This window comes from Thamnophis sirtalis, unplaced genomic scaffold (genome assembly GCF_051295495.1).
Source record: "Thamnophis sirtalis isolate CommonGarterSnake01/CBP01778 unplaced genomic scaffold, rThaSir2_p1.2 scaffold_15, whole genome shotgun sequence".
NCBI classification, from domain to species: Eukaryota; Metazoa; Chordata; class Lepidosauria; order Squamata; family Natricidae; genus Thamnophis; species Thamnophis sirtalis.
Window position 1 is genome coordinate 21,707,949 of NW_028261395.1, and position 23,571 is coordinate 21,731,519.

A 23,571-nucleotide genomic window follows, 5' to 3' on the forward strand; every position below is an offset into this window, starting at 1 on the left:
TCAGGGAAACCTTATTTCCTAGCAAGCACCATTCTTCAAAGACCAGTCTGGTCCAAGATAAGCCACATGGCCAACTCTCCCTCTATAATTTCTCTTTCCATTATTGGCTAAAGAGCCAAAAAAAGTTGAGTTGTTTCAGTTTGTATACAGATAATCCTCTTCTTAAAACTTTTTTCAGTGCTGTGGTAACTTCAAATAATCATTAAACCAATGATTGTAAGACAAGGATTGTATGTAATCCTGAGCCTGAGGGAGGGGTCAAATATGTCATCAGTTTGGAGTTCCTTTGCATCCACAAAAGATCTAAGTCCAGCCCACCTTGAATTATGTTGACTCTTATCTACCATTAATTCACCTTGACCATTGGTACTTCAGATTCTTGTTTACAGATAGGATGGAATAAACTTGCACTTATCTGAATAACCTTGGTTCCTGATTTCTTGCACCTAACAGTACCTCTATTTATTTATACAAATTCAGTTGTCAGTGAAAGATTCTTGAAAGAAGGGAATCTCCACTCATCTCTTGAGGTCTTATGCCACACAAGAGAGCTACAGGATGTTGATTGATATATATTTGAAAGCATTGGTCTTCATAACAATGGGACCAGGGAAATCTGCCAAGGGCCCCAACATCTACAGCTGCAACATCTACAGCTCCTAAAATATCATATTTTATTTCTTTCAGCTTTCTATTTTTATGCTTCCTTTACAACAGCCAACATTGGAACCCCATACTGGTCCCCTAATTTAATGGCTTTTAATTATGCTTGGATTCCAGCTGGAATTCTGAGTAATGTAATCATCACATGCCCGGAAGGCAGGAGAGTGAAGAAACATGAATTTGATGAAATGGATTGCTTTAATATTTCTTATAGCAATGCGGAGAGTTAAAACCATTTGGAGGTAAGTCTTCAGATAGCTCTTGTCATGGATTTATAGCTAAACATTTGTTTTTAGTGTATGAATCTAGAGAACCATAAACACATAAGTAAAGAGATAAATGGTCTAGCTATTTCAGAGTGCAATTACCTTTTAGAGTTGGATATAGATTACTAAATAAAAAGACCAACACAAATGATGAACTCTACACTTAATTTGAAAAAAAAAATCCAAAGTGCTGAAGTAGTAATCAAAACTGGAATGCATTATATCATATGTACCATCAAATTTCAGATCAAGTTAACCCAACTAAGATAAATAAAGGTAAAGGTTCCCCTCACACATATGTGCTAGTCGTTCCCGACTCTAGGGGGCGGTACTCATCTCTGTTTCAAAGCCAAAGAGCCAGCGCTTTCTGAAGACATCTCCATGGTCATGTGGCTGGCATGACTCAACGCCAAAGGTGCACAGACCGCTGTTACCTTCCCACCAAAGGTGGTCCCTATTTTTCTACTTGCATTTTTACATGTTTTCAAATTGCTAAATTGGCAGAAACTAGGACAAGTAATGGGAGCTCACTCTGTTAGGTGGCACTAGGGATTCGAACTGCCAAACTGCCGACCTTTCTGATCGACTGGCTCAGCATCTTAGCCACTGAGCCACCCTGTCCCTTTTTATTATTAAAATTATTTTGTAATAATAAGAGCAATACAATTGGGCTGCATACTGAATGATGGAAAAGGCCATTTGTTTTAATTAAATTAGAGTACCAGTAGCACTGCTGAACTTAAACGGGTATGGATTGGAGTTTATTCCTTCGATTGGCAGTAATTGGCAGTTCCTAGAAGAGAAGAAGGATCTTGAACCTAAAAGGCTCCCAGAATTAAACCAAACATTAAATGCATGGATTCCCACCAAACCATCTGCTATTTGCAGCCAGACAAGCCACCTGCTTCTTTCAATGGAAAATGTTCAGCCCTGGAGTAGAGAGGAAACATTGTCTGTTCCATCATGTATTTCTCTACGTTCTTCCTGGTCTGCACCTAACTAAATTGCAATATTGGGTTGGTCAGTACTTGTTATTCAAAGAGGCAAAGCAGCAACAGAATGTGTGGATGCTCCGATAACCCTTTTCTGCAACTCTTAAAAGCAACTGCATCTTCTCCTTGTATTGCAGAGGCAGAAAGTTTGGTGCAAGGCGTCAGTTTTACAGCCATACTCTCCTCTGCTCCAAAGCACCTTCCCCCGACAAATCCAAAGTGAATATGCAGCCTTATAAAAGAAGCAATATTAGGCTACACTCACAGCCTGGTGGAGGGTAGCAGAATGATGCTAGGTCCTCCACAGTCCCTTCCAGTCCTATGATTTTCTGATCATTTTGTACAACATCATTAGTAAAGGCACCCCCCCCCCAGTTTTAGCCCATCACCCACAGTTTGGAAAGGAGGGAGTGTTAATCTGTTTATTACATCAATTTCTATACTCTACATCCTGTTGTCAAGCTTTTAGAGAGTGTTACAATCTTAATAGCAATAGCACTTAGATTTATATTCTGCTTCACAGTGCTTTTACAGCCCTCTCTGAGTGGCTTACAGAGTCAGCCTCTTGCCCCCAACAATCTGGGTCCTCATTTTACCCACCTCAGAAGGATGGAATGCTGAGTCAACCTTGAGCCAGGCAGAATCGAACTTCTGGCAGTGGGCAGAGTTAGCCTGCAATATTGCATTTTAACCACTGTTAAAATGGGAAGGAGAAAGGGAATAAGAGGAAGGGAGGGAGGGAGGAAGGAAGGGAGAGAGGGAGGGCGGGAGAGAGGGAGGGAGGGGAGGGAGGGTGAGAGGAAGGGAGGGAGGAAGGAAGGAATAGCAATATCACTTACATACTGCTTCACAGTGCTTTTACAGCCCTCTCTAAGCGGTTTACAGAATCAGCCTCTTGCCCCAAACCCCAATCTTGGTCCTCATTTTACCCACCTCGAAGGGATGGAAGGCTGAGCTGGATAACATATCCTTAATCAAAATGTAAGATCTACAATACAATTTGACTAAACAGTTTTAGTTACTCCCAACTCCCATGCCACAAAAGAAGAAAAAGGAAAACATTCAAACAACATATCATGTTTTAAGCATTCTGACAGAGTTTGCACCTTCAGAGCTAGTTCACTTAACCACCAATTGCTTAGTGACTATTCAATGTTATGATAGACTCCCCTCAAAGTACTTACAACCTGCTTTTGAAATTCCAACTGTCCCCCATGATTATGTAGTTGCATTTGGGGCACTTGGCAACCAGTTCGCACTTATGGCTGTTTGCAGTGTCCTGCAAATTTTGGGTGTTTTTTTTTTAAACTGTTTCTGACATTTATATCTGGCTTCTAGCAAAAAACAAAACAAAACACCCTATCCATTAGATAAAACAGATTCGCTTAGCAACCATCATGTTTGCTTAATCAGCACAATAAAAGTCATAAAATTGGATGCAACCCATGTGATAACTCACAATGACTAAAAAGTGTAATTCCAGATTCAATTATGGTCATGAGTCAAGGAGTACCTGTAACCTGTTGATTCTCTCTCACTGTGCAAGAAAATGGAAAGGAAGCAGAAGTGCTTGAGCCTCGCGCCTACCGTGTTTCCCTGAAAATAAGACGGAGTCTAATTTTCTTTTGACCACCAAAATAAGCACTTGGCTTTATTTTCAGGGAGGCCTTATTATTTTTAATGTGCAGGAGACAGCAATCATGGTCACCTCTTGGCTGCTGCTGTGTTGCAATGTTTTTGGGGAGGGCTTATTTTTGGGGAGGGCTTATTGTATGTGCTCAAAAGCCCAATTGGGTTTATTATCTGAGGAGGGCTTATTTTCAAGAAAACAGGAAAGTTGTGGAAAGTCATGCCCAATGCATTTTTACTTGAACATCTTTCTTTTCTGTGAACTGTTTCATTCTGGGTGGGTTTTAGGAGCTCCTTTAACCCTCTGAACTAAACATTTTAGGCTCCCTGGAGATTGCAGCAAATAAAAAAAAACATGTTGTTGTTCTATTAAACAAAGTTAACAACTAAACAAAATCTTCTCAGTAAATATGTAGAGAATTGGACTTCAGAACACAAGGAATATATTTTAATTGAGCCTAATCATTCCGTTGTTTTGCAGAGAATTAGTTCTGTTTTTATTGCCTGTTGGACATAATGAGCTTTATATTTCCCTTTTCTTTTAAGCTAGCACAGAACCAGACTGTTTATAAAACTAGTTGATTTTTTTCTCTTATTATTATTCAGAAATCTGCAATTTAAGCTTATCTTACATTACTAAAAATAGTTCCATTTTAAGCTCAAAAAGTCCTTTCTTTCCTTCCTTCCTAATTATACTGAATCATTGTTGCACAATAAAACAAATGAACAATATTGGCAAACAAGGCTGTTTCCAACCTGTCCTTGTGCAAACACATACTTCTGTACTGTAAATTATCTCTTTATATCCCCAGAAGGGAACAAAAATATTCTATTCACACACACATACACACACAGATACATATTTTTGTCTATGTACCAAATCAAGCAGTATCATTTCACTATTGTTATCAAAAACTCTAAATTGCCACAAGACAAAGCCAATGTGCCCATTATTGCAACACAGAATTGAATCATCAATGAAATAAGCTCTTTAACCAATAGTAAAGTCCTTATTACTGCTAGAACAAACTGATTTCCTTACACCCAGTTGAAAGTGTATATGTTTCTAAAAAAACTAATCAAGGAGAGAACCAACATAGACATAAAGTGAAATTTTCTGACAGTGAGAACAATTAATCAGTTGGAATGGCTTGCCTCCAGAAGTTGTTCCAACACTGGGGGTATTTAAAAAGAGACTGTACAACAGTTTGTTTGAAATAGTATAAGGTCTCCTACTTGAACAAGGATTGGACTAGAACACTAGAATAACACCGTTATTCTGTAATTCTGTAAAGAATATACAACACCCTTGTTCATCATAATCAAAGTCAACAAACCAGGACAAGTTTCATCAATCTTCTTCCCTGCAACTCCCATAAACTACCACACAGCATGGTGAAATTATTTGTGAAGACCACTGTAGAACAGCCATCAACTTTCTATTTTGGTGTATTTAAATAAGAACTCTTTTTCTAATGAAGTTTCATATATCAGCCGCCCAGGAGCTAAAACAGAGCCAAATATGCCATCCAAGATGCAACAAAAATGGAAAGGACTCTTTCACACTCATATTTTATACCAGCAGTTTAACACTGACTTAAATTAAGTCAACACATTCCATATTTTAATTATGCATTGACTGTCCAAAAATTGCAACTCTTCATAAATCTGTGTTTTATAGGGTAGATCAGACATGTTCAAATATTTTCTTTAAAAAAGAAAAGAAAAGCTTATGGCTTAGGAATGTGGGAACCAATTTGAATTCCTACATCAAGTCTACCAGATTTGTGTGCAACACACGTTTCCATGGTCTAAATAGCAGCAAAAATTCTCTCTCGCTCTTGCTGCTATTTCGAAGCCAGTTGTATTTCACTAGTTCAAATCAGGATGTTTTCCTCAATTGAGCAGGAAGGTTGCAAATCGTGATCGTCTGACTGTAGGATGTTGCAACCATCCTAAAAGCAAGAATTGTGATTACGTGACTTGGGTGGTGGTGCAACAATCATAATTTTAAGGATGGATCATGAGTCACTTTTTCTGAGTCTACTGTAACTTAGAACCATTGTTAAATGAATGATTATAAGTTGAGGATTACTAAACCAGGTAGTGGTGAACTGGAGCAAGCTTGCACTGGCTCACAAGTGCTGATTGTTAAATTTTCTGGAATTTTGCAAGCTGGTTGAGAGCAGAGCAGAGCCAACGCCCAGGGCACTGAACAGCTCTTCCATGGCGAGCTGCCTAGTGGGACAGTAGCAATGGAGCTTGCAGAGATAGTACTTAACTATTTGTTAGTACACCACTGGTACTTGGGAAAAAACAGCAGTTACATTTCTTATCAGGCATTAGTTTTTCAACACTAAATTGCAACAGATTATTGAATAAACAACATTCTGTCTCATTGCTACATTTAACCAAGATCTTTCAGATGGTCCAGCCTTCTCTAACCAAACCCTGTAGACACACTGAGGTAACAACTCACAAGGTCTTAGCCCATGAACCAAAACCGAGGAAGAATTAGCAGGAGATGCAGAAAAATGATGTCTCTACTATATCAGAACTTGATATAGGTCGTCCAAGAAACAGAAACAGGGAAAATAACAAGTTGTGTATAACAAGAATCTTGCAATTGTGGCTCATAGAAAATTAAACTTTTGAAGCAATCATCAAAGAGATAATGAAAAAGAAGCACATAAATAAAGGCAGACTGAGGTTTTCTTCCTGAATCCTGCATTGCATGCAATATGAGAACCCTGCCAATCAATGCAAACAGTTTATTAATATTTTACTGAAAAATGTTCTGATAAATCAAACTTCGGCTATCTTGATAAGATGTTGCTAAGCAACTTGCAGGATGGGTGAAAATTAGTTTTCACAGCAACCTTTCAGTCAAGGGAAATCAGAAAAGTTTGTCCATTCAAAAGCTATTTTTCACCCAACGCTTACACACAAAAAACCCCAATGCTCCAAAATGTATATTTCGTCTACCTTCTTCAAATAAAAGCAAAAGATATTCAGAAAAAAGGAGATGCAGAAAAAAGAAGAAAAACTCTTTTGAAACGAAATATGGTACTTACCATAATCACTGTCATAGAAGACTATAAATTTTTGCCATCTCAGTTCGGTGACGAGTTTCAGCATCACGTCGTTGAGTCGCACAGGTGGCCGGGCTGCTAAGGTGTACTCCTCTTCCTCTGGGCTAGGATTCAGGTGGCATGCCGTCCGTGGAGAACCTCCTGTGTTGCGTTGAACAAACAGGTGAGGGATGTGCATGGCATCTGTCAAAGACTGCAAGGCATTGGCGGAGGCACAACCAGTAGAAGTCACTAAGGCTAAAATCCCCAGGGTCATCAGGTCACAGGCTGGAAGAGAAGAAGGAAAGGAAGAGGACCGTCAGTTGAGGTGCAAAATGTAGACATTGTTAGTCAGGTCACATCAAGCAACAAGGTGAACATAGTGAGGCTTAGTATTATTCTGACCAGACTTTCCCAGCAGCATGAAGTCGAGTCCGAGTCCTGATAAACCCCTTTTATTTAATTTACAGTGAATTCCTCTCCAGCAAAGTCCTGGCCCACAGTCTTTCAAAAGATTTCACAACTACAGACCTTTATCAGGCTTGGAGAGTAGCCAGGCCGATATCTTTCAGATGCCGCAATACTTGGCAAGAATGCAGGAATGAACTAATTGTCTCCTGCAAACACCCCGCCCCTTTCACACCTCTTTTATTCCCTGTGGGAGGGGCCATTCCCCATCCATCTTTGGCCTTACTCCCAAGTCAATCCCTGTGATTTGGCTGTTCGTTTCATCTGGCAACTCTGCATATGCACACACTGGGAACAGGCTCCAGCTGTTCCTCTGCCTCACTGATGTCTGACTCTGAAGGCAGCTGATAAATGTCAGACAGCCCTGGCCCCCTCTCTGCCTCCAACTCAGAGCCCTCATTAGAGCCTTCCCCAGAATCCAGGACTGGCCCATGTTCCTCCCCAACCTCCTCACTGTCTGAATCTGCTGCCAGCTCTGCTGGCTGCTGGTGGGCCACAACAAGTGTGGTGGAATGTGGTCTGGATACCCAAAGAAAGAGGCTGCATTCCCAATGATCAAGCGACAGCAAAGCTGAGATATTTGGTTGGGAGGAAGAGAGTTAAGGGGGCTCCTCCCTAGAATTTCTCAGAGTGTATCTTTAAAAGTGCAAATAGTTGCTTAATTTGGCAAGGTTTTTGTCTTGTGTGAAGAACCATAAAGGATGCTACTTAGAAGTTACGCTGTGAATCTTTCTTAGCCTTTGGAGCATGACATCTAAAAGGGTATGTGGTTTGGCAGATTGACAGAGTTGGAAGGGACCTTATAGGTCATCTAGTCCAACCCTCCGCTCAAGCAGGAGACCCTACACCATTTCTGACAAATGGCAGTCCGATCTCTTCTTGAAAGCCTCCAGTGATGAAGCTCCCATAACTTCTGAAGGCAACGTCTTTTCCATTGGTTCATTGTTCTCACTGTCAGAAAGTTCCTCCTTATTTCTAGATTGAATCTCTCCTTGGTCAGTTTTCATCCATTATTCTTTGTCTGAGATTCAGGTGCTTTGGAAAAATAGCTTGGCCACCTCCTCTCTGTGGCAGCCCCTCAAATACTGGAAGACTGCTATCATGTATTCTTTGGTCCTTCTCTTCACTAGACTAGCCATGCCCAGTTCCATATGTTTTAGTCTCCAGTCCCCTAATGATCCTGGTTGCTCTTCTCTGCACTCTTTCTAGAGTTTCAACATTTTTTTAATAGTGTGGTGACCAAAACTGGATGCAGTACTCTAGATGTTGTCTTACTAGGGCTTTATAGAGTGGTGTTGCTTAGAGCTGAAGCAAGTTCTGCATATAGCCTCTTGTTCAGAAATGCAATATATGGTGTTTCATATTAAGCAATCAGAGTTTTAAATTACTTAACTCATGGTTTCTAGTCAGATGCCTTAACCATTAATCCTATGTTACTATTGGTGAACTATCCAGTGCTGGTTGAAGTCTGGCAGTGTCCAAATTGAATTAAACTTACAATTTACTATTAAACAATACTAATTGGAGGCCATGCATGCCATCACATTTAAGCCTAAAATGTTATAAAGTGTACCATGAAGTCCACCAGTTAAGTTATGACAGCTTGACAATTCCCCAGAGGATATGAATAAACCATCATTTAAAGCCAGAAAAATTGAAAGCAATTAATCATACTAGCTAATTTAAATATTGGTCTTGAATGTATATTGGTGCAAATGTGTTTTATCTCATGAGATTCTTCCTTTGTCAAACTTTGTCAGAAGCAATATTGAGCTGGAAGATATCCGAAGCATGGAAAGTTAGAATCTGGAGCTGCTAAATGCCAACCAAGATTATGACCAACCCTTTCATTTTTCCCTTTGTTCAGAAGAATAAATTCTACTAAGAATATTACAATTCAAACCAAAGTTTTCACATTCATACATTTCCCTCATTTTTCTTCAGAGAGGGTTAGATTGTGTAGCAAAAAGAAATAAAAACCTTTTTCCAGCCTCACAGGCCGCTTTCAAAAAAAGTAAAGGGAGCTATTCCTTCTCTAAAATATCAAAGCAGTTATTATATTTAATACCGGGTGGCATGGAAGAATAATTCTTAAATAATGTACATAAAAAGACTTCTAGGAAACCTGACATTATAAATTAATATCACAAGACTTTGTGAAGTATTATTTGTTATTGTTAATGAATCATTAATGTTTTAAGATGTTAGTGGATAAAATATTTGGAGGCCAATTAATAATGCAGTTCAGGATATTTAAAGACATTGTGTTGTCTTTCAGCAGCTGGAGGGAACATAAACATTAATCTCTTTACATTTTAGATTTGATATTTATTTTGTTGTATGCCTCCCAGAATCATAACTTGTAAGATTGGGGGGGGGGGTGTTATATAAATTAGATAAATACATAAAGTTAGCAAAAGTTTTTCACTGCATCTCATTGAAGCCTAACCAGAGATAATCAGAGACCCGAATAATAGAATAGAATAGAATAGAATAGAATAGAATAGAATTCTTTATTGGCCAAGTGTGTTTGGACACACAAGGAATTTGTCTTTGGTGCAGATGCTCTCAGTGTACATAAAGAAAATTAAAATAGAATACATTCATCAAGAATCATAAGATACAACACTTAATGATAGTCATAGGTTACTAATAAGCAAGGAAATCATACTAGGAAACAAACAAAACAATATAAATTTTAAAGATACAAGCAACATGGTTATAGTCATAAGTGGAAAGAGATAGGTACTAGGAAAGATACAAAAAAGCACAACAAAGGATGTTTTTTCTGCGCCAATTCCAAAAGTGCAAACTGCACAGAGAGCTGCTGATACAGTTCTTCTACAACTGTATCAGCAGCTATAGCCTCTATAACTGTCCGATTTGGCTCTGCAACCCAACAAGACAGACACAGACTTCAACAGAGAATCAGAACTGCAGAAAAAACAATTGCTACCAATCTGCCTTCCATTGAGGACCTGTATACTGCATGAGTCAAAAAGAAGGCTGTGAAAATATCTACATAAACCTCACACCTTGGACATAAATTATTTCAACTTCTACCCTCAAAACAACACTATAGGGCACTGCACACCAAGACTACTAGACACAAGAACAGTTTTTTCCCGAATGCCATCACTCTGCTAAACAAATAATTCCCTCAACACTGTCAAATTATCTACTAAGACTGTATTATTCCTCTCTACCTTCCTAGTAATTATTTCTTTAGTCAAATTTATATTTAACCAAGCTAAATAACACCACATTGATATTTGAGGTATAAAAAATGCTCAGCAAAAATATTAATCTTGGGTCCACCCAGACGTGATTTTTTTTTAATTATTCAGTACATTTGTGCAAGGAAGGAAGAAAATCCCTTGATGGTCCTTCTCACATGTTCATCAGCTACATTATTTAAATTTACTGATTTTTAAAAAAAATACATATAGAGAGATGTTCTTCCCCTTTTCAAGAAGATACCTCTAGCCTGCATCATGAAAACATTACATTGTCAGACAGGAAACTGAGGGTTAGGAACAAAAGTTGTGATGTACCACTTGGTGGAAAAAGGTTAAAGCAGTGGTGGGATTCAGCCAGCCCACACCTATTCGGGAGAACTGGTTATTAACTTTATGAGCAGCTCTGAGAACTGGTTGTTGGAAGAAAACTCCTTTTGGTTTTTTTCCATTTTTACAGGCCTAATCCTGTAAAGAAGGCAGGAAGGAAACATTCTGGTGTTGTTTCTAGCCTAATCTTTATTGCCCTGCTTACAGAAACTGCCTCTCTGGTTAACCCTTATTACATTGTAACAGCTAAGGCGAAGCGCTCATTGACGTGAGTGACTTAGAGTTGGCTATGCCCACAGGGTCACATGACCACTGGTCCACACCTACCCAGCTGGTCATTAGGGCAGAGAACCGGTTGTTAAATTATTTAAATCCCATCACTGGGTTAAAGTATTATGTAGCTAATAAATGTAATCAAATGTAATAAAAAATAAAAAATTAACTAGGATCAGAATGAACATTGATGGCTATTGTGCCCAATCAGATTTTTCTATTCATCAATGGTATTAAAAGAGTAGAGAGATAAAAACCTTTTTATATTTTCATTTTAGCAACCACAGTTTCCCTCCTGTATCAAGTAACGTAACGATTTTAAGGAGCTGTTGCCAGGTTAATATTCCCCACATAGGTGGCATTTGGCTCAGGGATCAGCTAAATAACAGTATTAGTAATAGTTCTTTTAAAAGAATGGTAACAGTTCTTTTAGCAGATCATGTTTCTCCTAAGTTACAACAAGCTTATAGCAGAAATAAATCTGGCATTTAACAAGTAGGCAATTTGAACTTAAAGCTCCAATTCCAATTTATAAAGGGTTAAAAATGAGATTTAGGAGTGGTGTAACAGTTTCTAGAAAGCCAAATAAAATAACTGATAGAGGAAAAAGTGAGTACAATTGATCTGGAAATAACCCCTTCTTGGAAAATATATAAGAGAAAATCTCTGGATCTTGCTGTGGATTTGCTCCCCTTAAAAATCACTTGATTTCTCCATAGAATTCTTTGTGTTTCTGCTTTTCCCTCAGTCCTTGCCTCTTAATTCCTGAAGTTACAATCCTCAAAGCCTTTTAGCAAAGCAGCAAATTTGCTGGGAAACTGAAGGAAAATAATTCATTGCCTTCAAACAGGTAAACCAATGAGCCTGTATTTTATCAAACATGGACTGCATATGTCACACCTATTTGCGAATGTATGCAAATGTTTAGGCGTCTCTCAGCCTTCCACCCCAGCCCCCAGGTAGACCTGAATGATTAACATAGAAAAAGTAGAACTCTCTTTTATTGAGATGGACTCAGGGGTGGGCTTCAAAAATTGTAGATAGGGGTTGTCTGCCCAGTTGCTGGGTGGGCGTGGCCATGTTGACATGGCTTAGTCAGCCTCCTGTATTATGGGAGGAGGGGGGCGTTTTTGCCCTCCCGAGGCTCCGGAGGCTTTCTTCGAGGGTGGGAGGGTGAAAGCCTTCTCCTCAGGCTCTGGAGGCCAGAATTGCCCCCAAACCTCTGGTAGGCCCATTTTTCACACTCTCCGAGCCTGCACGTGCACTTACCTACATCCAAAATGGGCCACGTGGGGACTCCTGGGAGGGGTGGGCAGGGCCAGCCAGGAGTAGAATTTAGGGGTTCTCCAAATTGCATAGAATCTTAGCTAGAAGTTCTCCTGAACCCCTGTGAACTCCCAACAGCCTACCCTTGGATGGACTACTGTATATTAACAATGCCTTGCAAGCTTGGTTGTGCTTTATTTTTTTTTCTCCTTCTATCCTCGTGGATGTATTTGCCTGAATCCAAATCTTATCTTCTTCCCAGGACTTAAAGAAGTGTCATGTGAAGTGTCAGTACCACTTTATAATGCCTTGGTAAGACTACACTTGGAACACTGCATGCAGTTTTGGTCACAATATAAAGACAATGTTGAGACTTTAGAGTGCAGAGAAGGGCAAGAATAATGATTAAGGGCCTGAAGGCTAAAATAAATGAAGAATGGTTGCAGGAATTGCATATGTCTAGTCTAGTGGAAAGAAGAACTAGGGATGAACATGATAATAGTATTCCCATATTTGAGGAGCTGCCGCAAAGAAGAGGGGATCAACCTGTTCTCCAAAGCACCAGAAGGCAAAACAAGAAGCAATGGATGAAAGCTAATCAAGGAGAAGCAACCTAGAACTAAGAAGGGATTTCCTGACAGAGAAAACAAATAACGCTCGCCTTCTGAAGTTGTGGGTGCTCATGTGGGTAGTTTTTAAGAACAGATTAGACAACCACTTGTCTGAAATGATATAGGTTCTCCTGCTTGAGCAAGGGGTTGGATTAGAAGATTTGAATAGATTACTTATTACTTTAGCTTTTCTATCCACCTAGCTGAGAAAGACAGAACCATTAGTAAAAATACCCTGTTTCCCTGAAAATAAGACCTCCCCGGATAATAAGCCCAATCAGGCTTTTGAGCGCATGTACTAAAATAAGCCCTTCCTGAAAATATTGTAACACAGCAGCAGCCATGAAATAACCAAGCTTGCCACCTCCTGCACCTCAAAAATAATAAGACCTCCCCCCAAAATAAGGCCAAGTGCTTATTTCGGGGATCAAAAGAAAATAACACTCTGTCTTATTTTCAGAGAAACATGGTACTACCGGTTCACCAGAACCAGTAGTAAAAAAAATGCTATTCGGTGAACTGTTATTTCTGATGATCAGCTGTGATGCACGATTTATATTAGCAAGAAAACAGGATTTTCTGCTTTTGAGCTAATCTGAATCACGTGGCACAATGGATTCCCCCCCTCGCTGTTTGCTTACCTTTGCAGGCTTGCCTCCACCCACTCATCTGGATGTTATCACATCTGTTTTTACACTCTGTGCATGCACGCTCACATTGGTACCAAACCAGTAGCAAAAGTAAATTGATTTCACCCCTGTTCTAGATCATCTTCCTGAACCAGGAAAGTTTTTTCCTGTGTCTTTGTGAATAGAGGTTTAGATTCCAAAGAGGTTATGAAGAAGATAAATCACTAGAATGCATGCCTTCTGGTTTATGTTGGTTAAAATAGTTTATCCATAATTCAGGACATGAGTATTTAAGACTGCAATCCATCATACATTCATTTTCTAGGTAATGAATATATTAAGGTTGAGTAAATATGCATAGGATTATATTTCATGTCTCTTTTCTAAACATATTTACATGAAATTAAAACCCACTAAAACCAATGCAGAGGATTATTAGATCAGGTTGCAGGTTTCTTTGGAAACATTGAAAGAATGTTGTGCTAATGTGTGCAGGGTTTGGGCTAAATTGCTAATTAAAAAAAAAACTTTTAGTAAATTTATTTCAATGAACTAAAGTCACTTCTGAAAATCTTAAAAGATATTCATGTATTATAGGATTTGGCCCTTGGAAATTTCCCAGCGGGAATTAAATTTGCTGGATTTGGATGGACCGTGTGGTTCTTTCAGGCAGTTTCATCATGCCGTGTTCATAGGGTAGCAATGATTAGCAGAAATGCCTCTGAGGAATATACCCAACGTAGTTAATTCAGAACTCAGAAATTAAACAAAAAAGCTGGAGAAATAATCAAAATGGGAAGGTAGATTTGAGAGGAACAAGAATACAACTTTCACTTCAACTGCATCTGAATTGAAGGGAACTTCTATGGAGTTCTGAACCAAATAAGACTGTATATCAGGGATATCAGGGATAACTGAAACCTGTCACTTATTCTCAGTATGTGTGTTTGTGCATAATATACAAACACCTGGCATGTGAAGAACATCAGAATCCAACACAGCAAGATGCCGTTTCCTAACACAAGCCCTTTATTAGGACTCTGTGACTGACTGAGCTGAAGCTCTGCCAAGGTTTACACAACTGAACAAGACCAAGGAAATCCAAGCTACACAGATTTCGGTAAGATTCATCTTTAAGGCTCATGTATGCTAAATAGAGACCATTGGAAACTGCAAGAGTAATTTTCCCAGCCTCTTCTTGAGAGTTCCTTAAGTCAGAGTCCCTCTAGTACCCTAAGATGTGTCTTCCCAGATTTCCTCCTACTTTGGCTGAGTTGCTTTTTTCAAGATATTGCATCAAACTGACAGGCCCACTGCTATCTGCTCTGTTTCTTCCCAGCCTCCCAATAACTCACATTCAAGACTGGCCACCAACATTTCCTAAATCCCTTCTTTCCCTGTGCACAACCACCTCTTAACCTCAGTTGTCTTTTCGAACATAGATGGGATGTCCCATCTTACAGGTTTACTCTTCCTTCAAACTTCATTCCAGTCTATCTCACAGTGATACAGTAGGTGTACGTTCAGGAAAGAGCTAGCAGGAGTTAAATTCCCCAATAAGACATGGGGAAGATTTTATGATTGGCTAGAAAAAGAAATATAGAAAAGAAAGTAAGGGGAAGATACAGAACCCAGATGACACACTATTAAATGGAAAAAGGAGGGGGAGAGGGGGGAAAAAGAAAAGAAAGTACTAATATACAAGTATATATTCAAGAGTGAGATATAAAGGGGAAAAAACATAGTTAGGATAGATTAATGAAGGAAAGGGAATAAGAAAAGATACCATCCCAAGAAAACATAGAATGATATTTGAAAGAGACACCAATAAAAACAGAAAAAGAAAGGAAGAGAGGAGGAGAGGAGGAGAGGAAGAGGAGGCAAAGAAGAAAGAGGTAAGGAGAGGAGGGTGGAAGGGAGAGAAAGAGAAGGAGAGAGGGTAGGAAGAGGAAGAGTAGGAGTAGGGGAGAGGTAAGGGAAAAAGGAAGGGAAAGGAAAGGAGGAAGGAAGTAGAGAAGGAAGGGAGGGAAAAAGAAAGGGAAAATAGTGTTACAATAGGAGGAAGGGATGGTAAATAAAGCACCCCAAACTGTATATTATAACCTTTTAAATTGAATAACAAATGTATAAGAATGACAAATGTAAGGAAGAATGATAACTATGTGAATGTATACCTATAATTGTATGTAAGAGAATAAAAAATAAACAACTTCCCCCCCCCCCAAAAAAAAGATTTCATTCCAGTCTATCTCACAGCGATACAGTGGATGTACGTGCTGCTGCTTTGTAGGCCGGGGAGGGGGGGGGAATCTAAGATTGGATCGTGATTATTGTATCTGTCAGGGTGTTGAGGTTTTAGCTGCTGCCCAAGGAGACTGAGGTCAAAAATCTATCCAATGTTCAGGAAAAAGCTAGCAGGAAGAAGTTAAATTCTCCAATAAACTACATTGTTTTCAAATGAATGTACAAGGAAGCCTCATTAAGGAAGAAGATCAGCTACTGAAGAATCTACCAATCCACTCACAACATTTAAATTTCAAATGATCTAAGCCACAGAGCTCACTGTAACAGCATTGCCAAAAAGGCATTAAGAGTTGAAAACCTAATTTTGCGAAGCTTTTTCTCCCATAACATTGTACTGTTAACTAAGGCATACATAACCTTTGCCAGACCAATCCTTGAATACAGCTTGTCTGCCTAGAATCCACACTGAATATCGGATATTAATACAATTGAACGGGCCCAGAGGTATTTCAGGAGAAGAGTACTCCACTCCTCTGCTCACAATAGAATTCCTTATGCCACCAGGCTCGAAATTTTGGGCTTGGACAACCTGGAACTTTGCTGCCTACAGTCTGACGTAAGCACAGTACACAAAATTGTCTGCTACAACATCCTATCTGTCAACGACTACTTCAGCTTCAACCACAATAATACTTGGGCAAACAATAGAAACTCAAGGTAAACCGGTCCAAACTCGATTGCAGAAAATACGACTTCAGCAACAGTGTAGTCAATGCCTGGAATGCTCTACTTGACTCTGTTGTTACATCCTCAAACTCTCACAGCTTCAACCTGTCTATGTGGACCTCACCCCATTCCTAAGAAGTCCCGATATGTCATGTGACGATGCTGTGACTATGCCAGTTTGACACCCCTGCTCCTAGCCATGACTGAAGACTGTGGAGTTCAGTCTGCATGTTTATACAGTCCCCAGATTGCGGGAGATGGTTTAAACACTGCCCAATTTCATGTCCTCCAACTTATCTAAAAGATTTGATTTGATTTGATTTGATTTGATTTGATTTATTTGGTTTGTATGCCACCCTATTCCCGGAAGACTCAGGGCAGCTAACAATAAAAAGGGGAGGGGGTACAAAATAAAAATAGAAAACAGCAATTTAAAATTTAACAACAGTCGTAACCTTGAATGGGGCTGGATAATTCAACAGCCCCAGGCCTGCCGGAACAGCCAGGTCTTAGTTGTTTTGTGGAAGGCCGGAAGGGTAGTAAGGGTCCGGATTTCAACGGGGAGATTGTTCCATAGGGCCGGAGCAGCCACAGAGAAGGCCCTCCCCCGGGGGGTCGCCAGCCGACATTGGCCGGCAGATGGAATTCGGAGGAGGCCTAGTCTGTGGGATCTAATAGGTCTTTGGGAGGTGACTGGCAGGAGGCGGTCTCTCAAGTAACCAGGTCCGATACCATGTAGGGCTTTAAAAGTAACGACTAGCACCTTGAAGCGTGTCCAGAGACCAATGGGCAGCCAGTGCAGCTCGCGGAGGATAGGTGTAACGTATTGCTCACGCGGCTGCATTCTGGACAAGCTGAAGTCTTCGAACACTCTTCAAGGGCAGCCCCATGTAGAGCGCGTTACAGTAGTCCAGTCTTGAGGTGACGAGGGCGTGAGTGACTATCCAAAGGGCCTCCCGGTTCAGATAAGGTCACAATTGGTGCACCAGGAGAACCTGGGCTAAGGCCCCCCTGGTCACAGCCGACAGATGATGTTCTAAAGTCAGCTGCGGATACAGGAGGACTCCCAAATTGCGAGCCCTCTCTGAGGGGTGTATAATTTTACCCCCAAGGCTGAGAGATGGAATAGCTGGACCATCTTTGGGAGGGAGCATCAATAGCCACTCGGTCTTGTCGGGAGCGCAAGCTTGTTCGTTCCCATCCAGACCCTGACAGCCTCCAGGCGCTGGCACATCACTTCTACTGCTTCACTGAGTTGGCACAGGGCAGACAGATACAATTGTGTATCGTCCGCATATTGATGATATTTAATCCTGTGCCAGCGTATGATCTCACCCAGCGGCTTCATGTAGATGTTAAATAGGAGTGGGGACAGGACCGAACCCTGCGGCACCCCATAATTGAGGGGCCTAAAAGCATCTTAGGAGATTCATAGAAGAAGTTCTTCCCTGCCAAGATGCATCTAGATATAATCTATCATGTCTCAATATGTCATAATCCTTCCAAAATTAGGAATGGCTTTACTCACAAACACTTAGATCTGCCTTCTCCAAGGAAAGCCCTGCAGTTATTTGGAACTGCAGATTCAAACGTAGTTCCATCTTCATCTGAGACATTTCTTCACCAGCCAAAAACTCACATTAACAGCAGGGTCACATTTCAACAAGTTACCTTAGCATTTTTCACAGATTCTAGTACATATAGGCACATATGCACAATCCTTAACCACTTTTATAAACTGGGTGTGTGAAATATTTCATTTTTTTATATTCCAAGGAAGTTTCTCTTGAATGGGAACCTTGCTATCAAATGTTGCTTCAGGTAAAAAGTTAAGAGCTGATTTAATCCCTGTTTAAAAACCAAGAAGTGAGTGAGTTAAACAGAATTTCTCAGATAAAGAGCTCCAAAGGGACCAGCATATGGTGTTCCTCTAACAAAACCACCATATGGACAAAGAAAATATTCCAAATTTACTATTTGAAAAGACAGTTGAGTTTCCCTGGGGAACCAAGGATATCTTTGGTCCAACCCACAATGACCATGTGGCCAAGTCCTATAATGTAGAGTGACTTGAGGGACAGTTATTTCCTGTCAAATGCTACAGGAGGAATTTTATTTCATTTCCTTGCTTCTTCAAATTCCTGATTAAATCTGAATGCATGCTAAAATTCATTTTAGCACTTGTCAAAAAACATTAGCCTGGCCTGCACTATTTACCTGCACTTGACACTTAATTGCCACAGAAAAATGGTGTTCTCTATGCCATCTGTCAGCCCTTCCCATGTGACATTTCCATACCAAGCGGTGCTTGCAAGAGAACTTTGCAGCCACACAAGCTTTACAAACAATTGAAAAGCAATTTTGGAAATTTGGCTCAGAGCTCCACTTCATTTCACACCTTCTTACCTCAGTGACATTCATCCTTTATGCTCGAGCATAGATGGTTGGGCTTTCAAATGCAGAGTTCTGAAGTTCTCTGTCGCAGCTCTTGAAATGTTTAATCTTGTACAGGGAATGATAGTTTCAGACTTACACATAAGGGGGGAAAACATGTGTTGGATATTGGCCCAACATCGTGCTTAGATATGAAGTATTCATACTGAAAGGGACACGGTGGCTCAGTGGCCAAGAGACTGAGTTTGTCGATCAGAAAGGTCAGCAGTTTGGCGGTTTGAATCCCTAGTGCCACATAACGGAGTGAGCTCCCATTACTTGTCCCAGTTTCTGCCAACCAAACAGTTCAAAAGCATGTAAAAATGCAAGTAGAAAAATAGGGGCCACCTTTGTTGGGAAGGTAACAGCATTCTGTGCGCCTTTGGTGTTTAGTCATGCCAGCCACATGGCCACGGAGATGTCTTCAGGCAGCGCTGGCTCTTCAGCTTTGAAACGGAGATGAGCACCGCCCCCTAGAGTCCGGAACGACTAGCACATATGTGCAAGGGGAAACTTTACCTTTACCTTTACTCATACTGAGCAACCCATATGGTTTCATAAATCCTACCCTTCAGTGTGCCTTTTTCATTTCCCACTGAGATAAAACATAGCATCGTCTTTGTTAATATTACTCACAAATCCCTGGCCATTCTCCCAATGTACAATAATATGTCCCATATCTCTGATACCTGGCAGGGATGCTACATATCCTATTTTACTTTGTTAGGCTTAAATGACATGTTCCACCTTTCTCCCCAAGACACTCTTAATTGTCTCTATTTTTATTTTAAATCATGACTTGTTAAGTGACTTGTTAAAAATGGTGTTTCAGCTGCTCAAAATTCTGGTCTTTCTACATATATAGTAATATGTCCCCAATATGGTACCCATAATATAGTGCCTGAAGATGGTATTTTATTATCAGAGGCTACATATGATGTACTGTATATATCATCTTTAAGGAACATGGTGGCTCAGTAGCTAAGACATTGAGCTTGTCGATCAGAAAGGTCAGCAGTTTGATGGTTCGAATCCCTAGTGCCACGTAATGGAGTGAACTCCCATTACTTGTCCCAGCTTCTGCCAACCTAGCAATTTGAAAGCATGTAAAAATGCAAGTAGAAAAATAGGAACCACCTTTGGTGGGAAGGAAACAGCATTCCGTGAGCCTTTGGCGTTGAGTCATGCCGGCCACATGACCATGGAGACGTCTTCAGACAGCATTGACTCTTCGGCTTTGAAAGGGAGAAGAGCACCGCCCCCTAGAGTTGGGAATGACTAGCACATATGTGAGAGGAGAACCTTTACCTTATCATCCTTATGCATTGAAAAAATGGTCAGAATCCCACAATACTGCTATCTCTTGCAGAATTCGGGCCAGGAAAAGTTATTTGAGATTAGATGTGAACTCTCACTAAAATTTAATGATCTTATAGGATTTGGACCATTGTTTTTTATAATCAGCTTTGTTTATGTTGTGGGGAAAAGCACTTCTTTTTCAGTCTATCCATTGACTAGCTTGGTTGAGAGGAGAACATGAAGGTGACAGATGGCTAGAGACAGACAGACAGACAGGCAAATTACAAGAAGCATCATTACCAGAACTACACTACCAAAGCAAACATGTTGACTTGCCATCTTCATGTCATGAGCTTGGTCATAAGCCCCTCATGAAGTACATCCCTACATTTTTCTTTGGAGAAATTGTAAAAATACCAGAGTTTGTCCATAGTCCAGGCCTTGAAATTCAAACTGTTTCTCATGCCCATGTCTCTTCCATCCAGAAAGAAGCACTCCTTTACAATTAAGGTTGTAGCTTTGCTATTACTTTGGGGGGAGGGGAGTCAGAAAGGCGGTAATCTTGCAACAAGCAAAGGGAAAGTCAAAATGTCAAACACGTCTTGCAAAATTAAAAGGTAATGGAAAGAAAAACCTAAATGGCTGTTTCACTGGGTTTTTAAACATGTGAATAGAATGAGTAAGTCCCCTTAATCAACTAAGGAAAGGGAACAAGATTTGGTGAAATAGCATGGAAGCTTTCATTTCATTTACTGCGTTTGATTAATAAATGGCTCCTGTCCTCTGGCACTCCGAACACAATTTTTGAATGAGCTCACCTGCCAAGGGAGAGAGCTGCCATTGACATCTTGCGCTCAATGCAGTGGCGCCATCAAGTGCTAATGGGGCTGATGCAGAAGCTCAAAAGAGAGGTGCATCAAATCCAGACTAGTGATTCGAGAAGCAATATTGTCCATGGTGCTATGAAATTCCTTTATTAAACAGAAGGTAAACCCCAAAATGCAGAGATTACTGTTTCCCAAAGCAGCTAGGGAAACAAAAACATCAAAAGCTTCCTTCTCTGCTTACCAACACCTGGAACTTATAACACCCAGTGCATTACAGGGGCTTCTTCCATAATTCTCTTCTACGAGGCCATTCCTTCTACCTGGTTCTTGTTTTCTCCACCAATTTCACAGGTTAATTACAAGGTTCTGATAAGACAGGGTTTGAGTCTATGCCCTATTTTCAACCTAACATAAGATTAGATACAGCACATCTTCATGTCCTCCAAATTCCAGACCACAAAAACAAAAATAAATAAGAAAGAGAGATTGTATGGGTTGGAGATGAGGAACCAGCTCTCCTCCAGATGATCCCAAATGTCACTTGTCTCACCCCAAACAGTCAATGGTAAAAGACACTGGTAGTTGTAACGTAGCACTGTGGAAGGCCGCAAAGCTTTGAGACCCTTGAGAATTTAAAGGAAGCATAACTAAAAGGGAATGTGATTCCAAGACCAAGCCTAAAGCCCATGTCCATGTCTTTTGCAGCCAAATGATTAATGAGACAAAGTAGACCATCATTCTCCTAAACTGATTATGTCTAAAGAAGAGAAGAGAAGAGGGGGAAATGGCAACAGTAAAATGAAAAAAAAGAGAAGGGTTTAGTTTCAAGTCTAGTCTTGCGAAAAGGATGACCAAAGGTGACATGATAACAGTCTTCCGATATCTCAGGGGCTTCCACAAAGAAGAGGGAGTCAAGCTATTCTCCAAAGCACCAGAAAGCAAAACAAGAAGCAATGGATGGAGACTAATCAAGGAAAGAAGAAACTTAGAACTAAGAAGAAATTTCATGACAGTTAGAACAATTAATCAGTGGAACAACTTGCCTCCAGAAATTGTGGTGCTCCATCGCTGGAGGTTTTTAAGAAGAGACTAGACAGCCATTGGTATAGGGCAGTGATGGCAAACCATTTTGGCACCGAGTGCCCAAACAGGAATGTGCATGCATATGTGCGCATGTTGGAGTGCCAGAAACCTGAAGATCAGCATGTGTATGACTGGTTTTTGGCTGTTTTGGGGGGCTTTTTTTGCTTTAAAAATGGCCTGCTTTTGGGGGGCATTTTCATGCTGTTTTTCAGGCTATTTTTTGGGCCATTTTGTAGGCCATTTTCATTTGGGGCCATTTTTTGGTGCTCCGGGGGCCGTGAAAACAGTTGGCCAGTGCATTGGAAACCAGAAGAGCAGCTAGCAACAGCACGCGTGCCCACAGAGAGGGCTCTGTGTGCCACAGGTTCACCATCATGGGTCTAGGGTCTCCGGCTGGTAAAGGAGGTTGGACTAGAAGGCCACCAAGGTCCCTTCCAAGTCTGTCATTCTGTTATTCAACAGAATGTGGACCACATCTGAGGCCTTGGTTTGTTTTTTGGTGAGAGACTTGCGAAAGACTCTGGGAAAACCGAATGAATTGAATATGTACTTCAATAAATGCAACTCCAATCAGCTGCTGAGTGAGAGTGCTTCAAAGAGGCCCCCACTTTCATTAGCTCCCTATTATTGAGCCTCAGAAATTCCACTTACGCATTTCAAAACTGTTGTCAAGCCGGATAAAACTGAGCAAACCAAGGAAACAAGAATCACATGGATAACTTTAATGCTAGGCGGGGATAAACACAGAACCTTGAAAACTGTAAAATGAATTTTCCAGCCTTATCCAGGGTAAAATTGTTTTTTTTTTTTTCTTAAGAGCTACAACAAAAAATCCTTCTGAAAGCTTCTAACGTGTAAAAAAAATCTGCTCCTCTTGGCCAATAATGCCATTAATACATTTGTTTTCTAACACCATTTTTAAAGAAGTGCAATACTTAGAAGCTAAAAAATAAGGGCTTCTTCATCATTTAGATGGTGACCAATTTCAGTTTCAATTCCAACAGCAATTTGACAGGGCAGCTAATGATTTAAGAGAGGATTGGTTCTCTCTCACTGTATGACTTTAAGTGGAGGCTGATACTCAGACTGCGGACTTTGTTCTAATTTAGTTTTTTTCTGCAATGGACAGAATATTAAGCATGTCCCAAAGTATTGATTATACTTAATTACTACAAAATAAAGAATTCTATATACTGCGTAAATCTGCAGAGTGATATGTCAAGGCAAGCAACTTGGTACTTCATTGTTTGTGGCATCCTTCAAATTATCTGCAGTGTGAAACTGTCCAGGCTTCGATCAGACAGATGCTGATTAAGAAATGCCACACACACTCACACATGGTTTGGGGAACCTATAGATGTTTTGACACTTAATCAAAAATGCAATAATCTATTCAAGGCAGAAACAACTGAGTTAGGAGATCACAAGGAACAGTGCCAGGAAAAGAAACATAGAATCATGGAGCTGGAAGAGACCTTGGAAATCTTCTAATCCAACCCCTGCCCAAGGCAGGAGACACCTATAC

General features: G+C 40.3%; 1 protein-coding gene across 7 annotated transcripts in view; it reads right to left on the reverse strand.

Moving 5' to 3' along the window:
* The window catches only part of GRID1 (glutamate ionotropic receptor delta type subunit 1), a 763,397-nt gene that overhangs the window by 384,895 nt on the left and 354,931 nt on the right, over positions 1–23,571 (reverse strand). For all 7 annotated transcript variants that reach the window (XM_087702059.1, XM_087702060.1, XM_087702058.1 and 4 more), the window contains exon 3: positions 6,625–6,909. In XM_087702059.1, the coding sequence (XP_087558185.1) occupies positions 6,625–6,909 (285 nt within the window). The remainder of the gene's footprint in view (positions 1–6,624; positions 6,910–23,571) is intronic.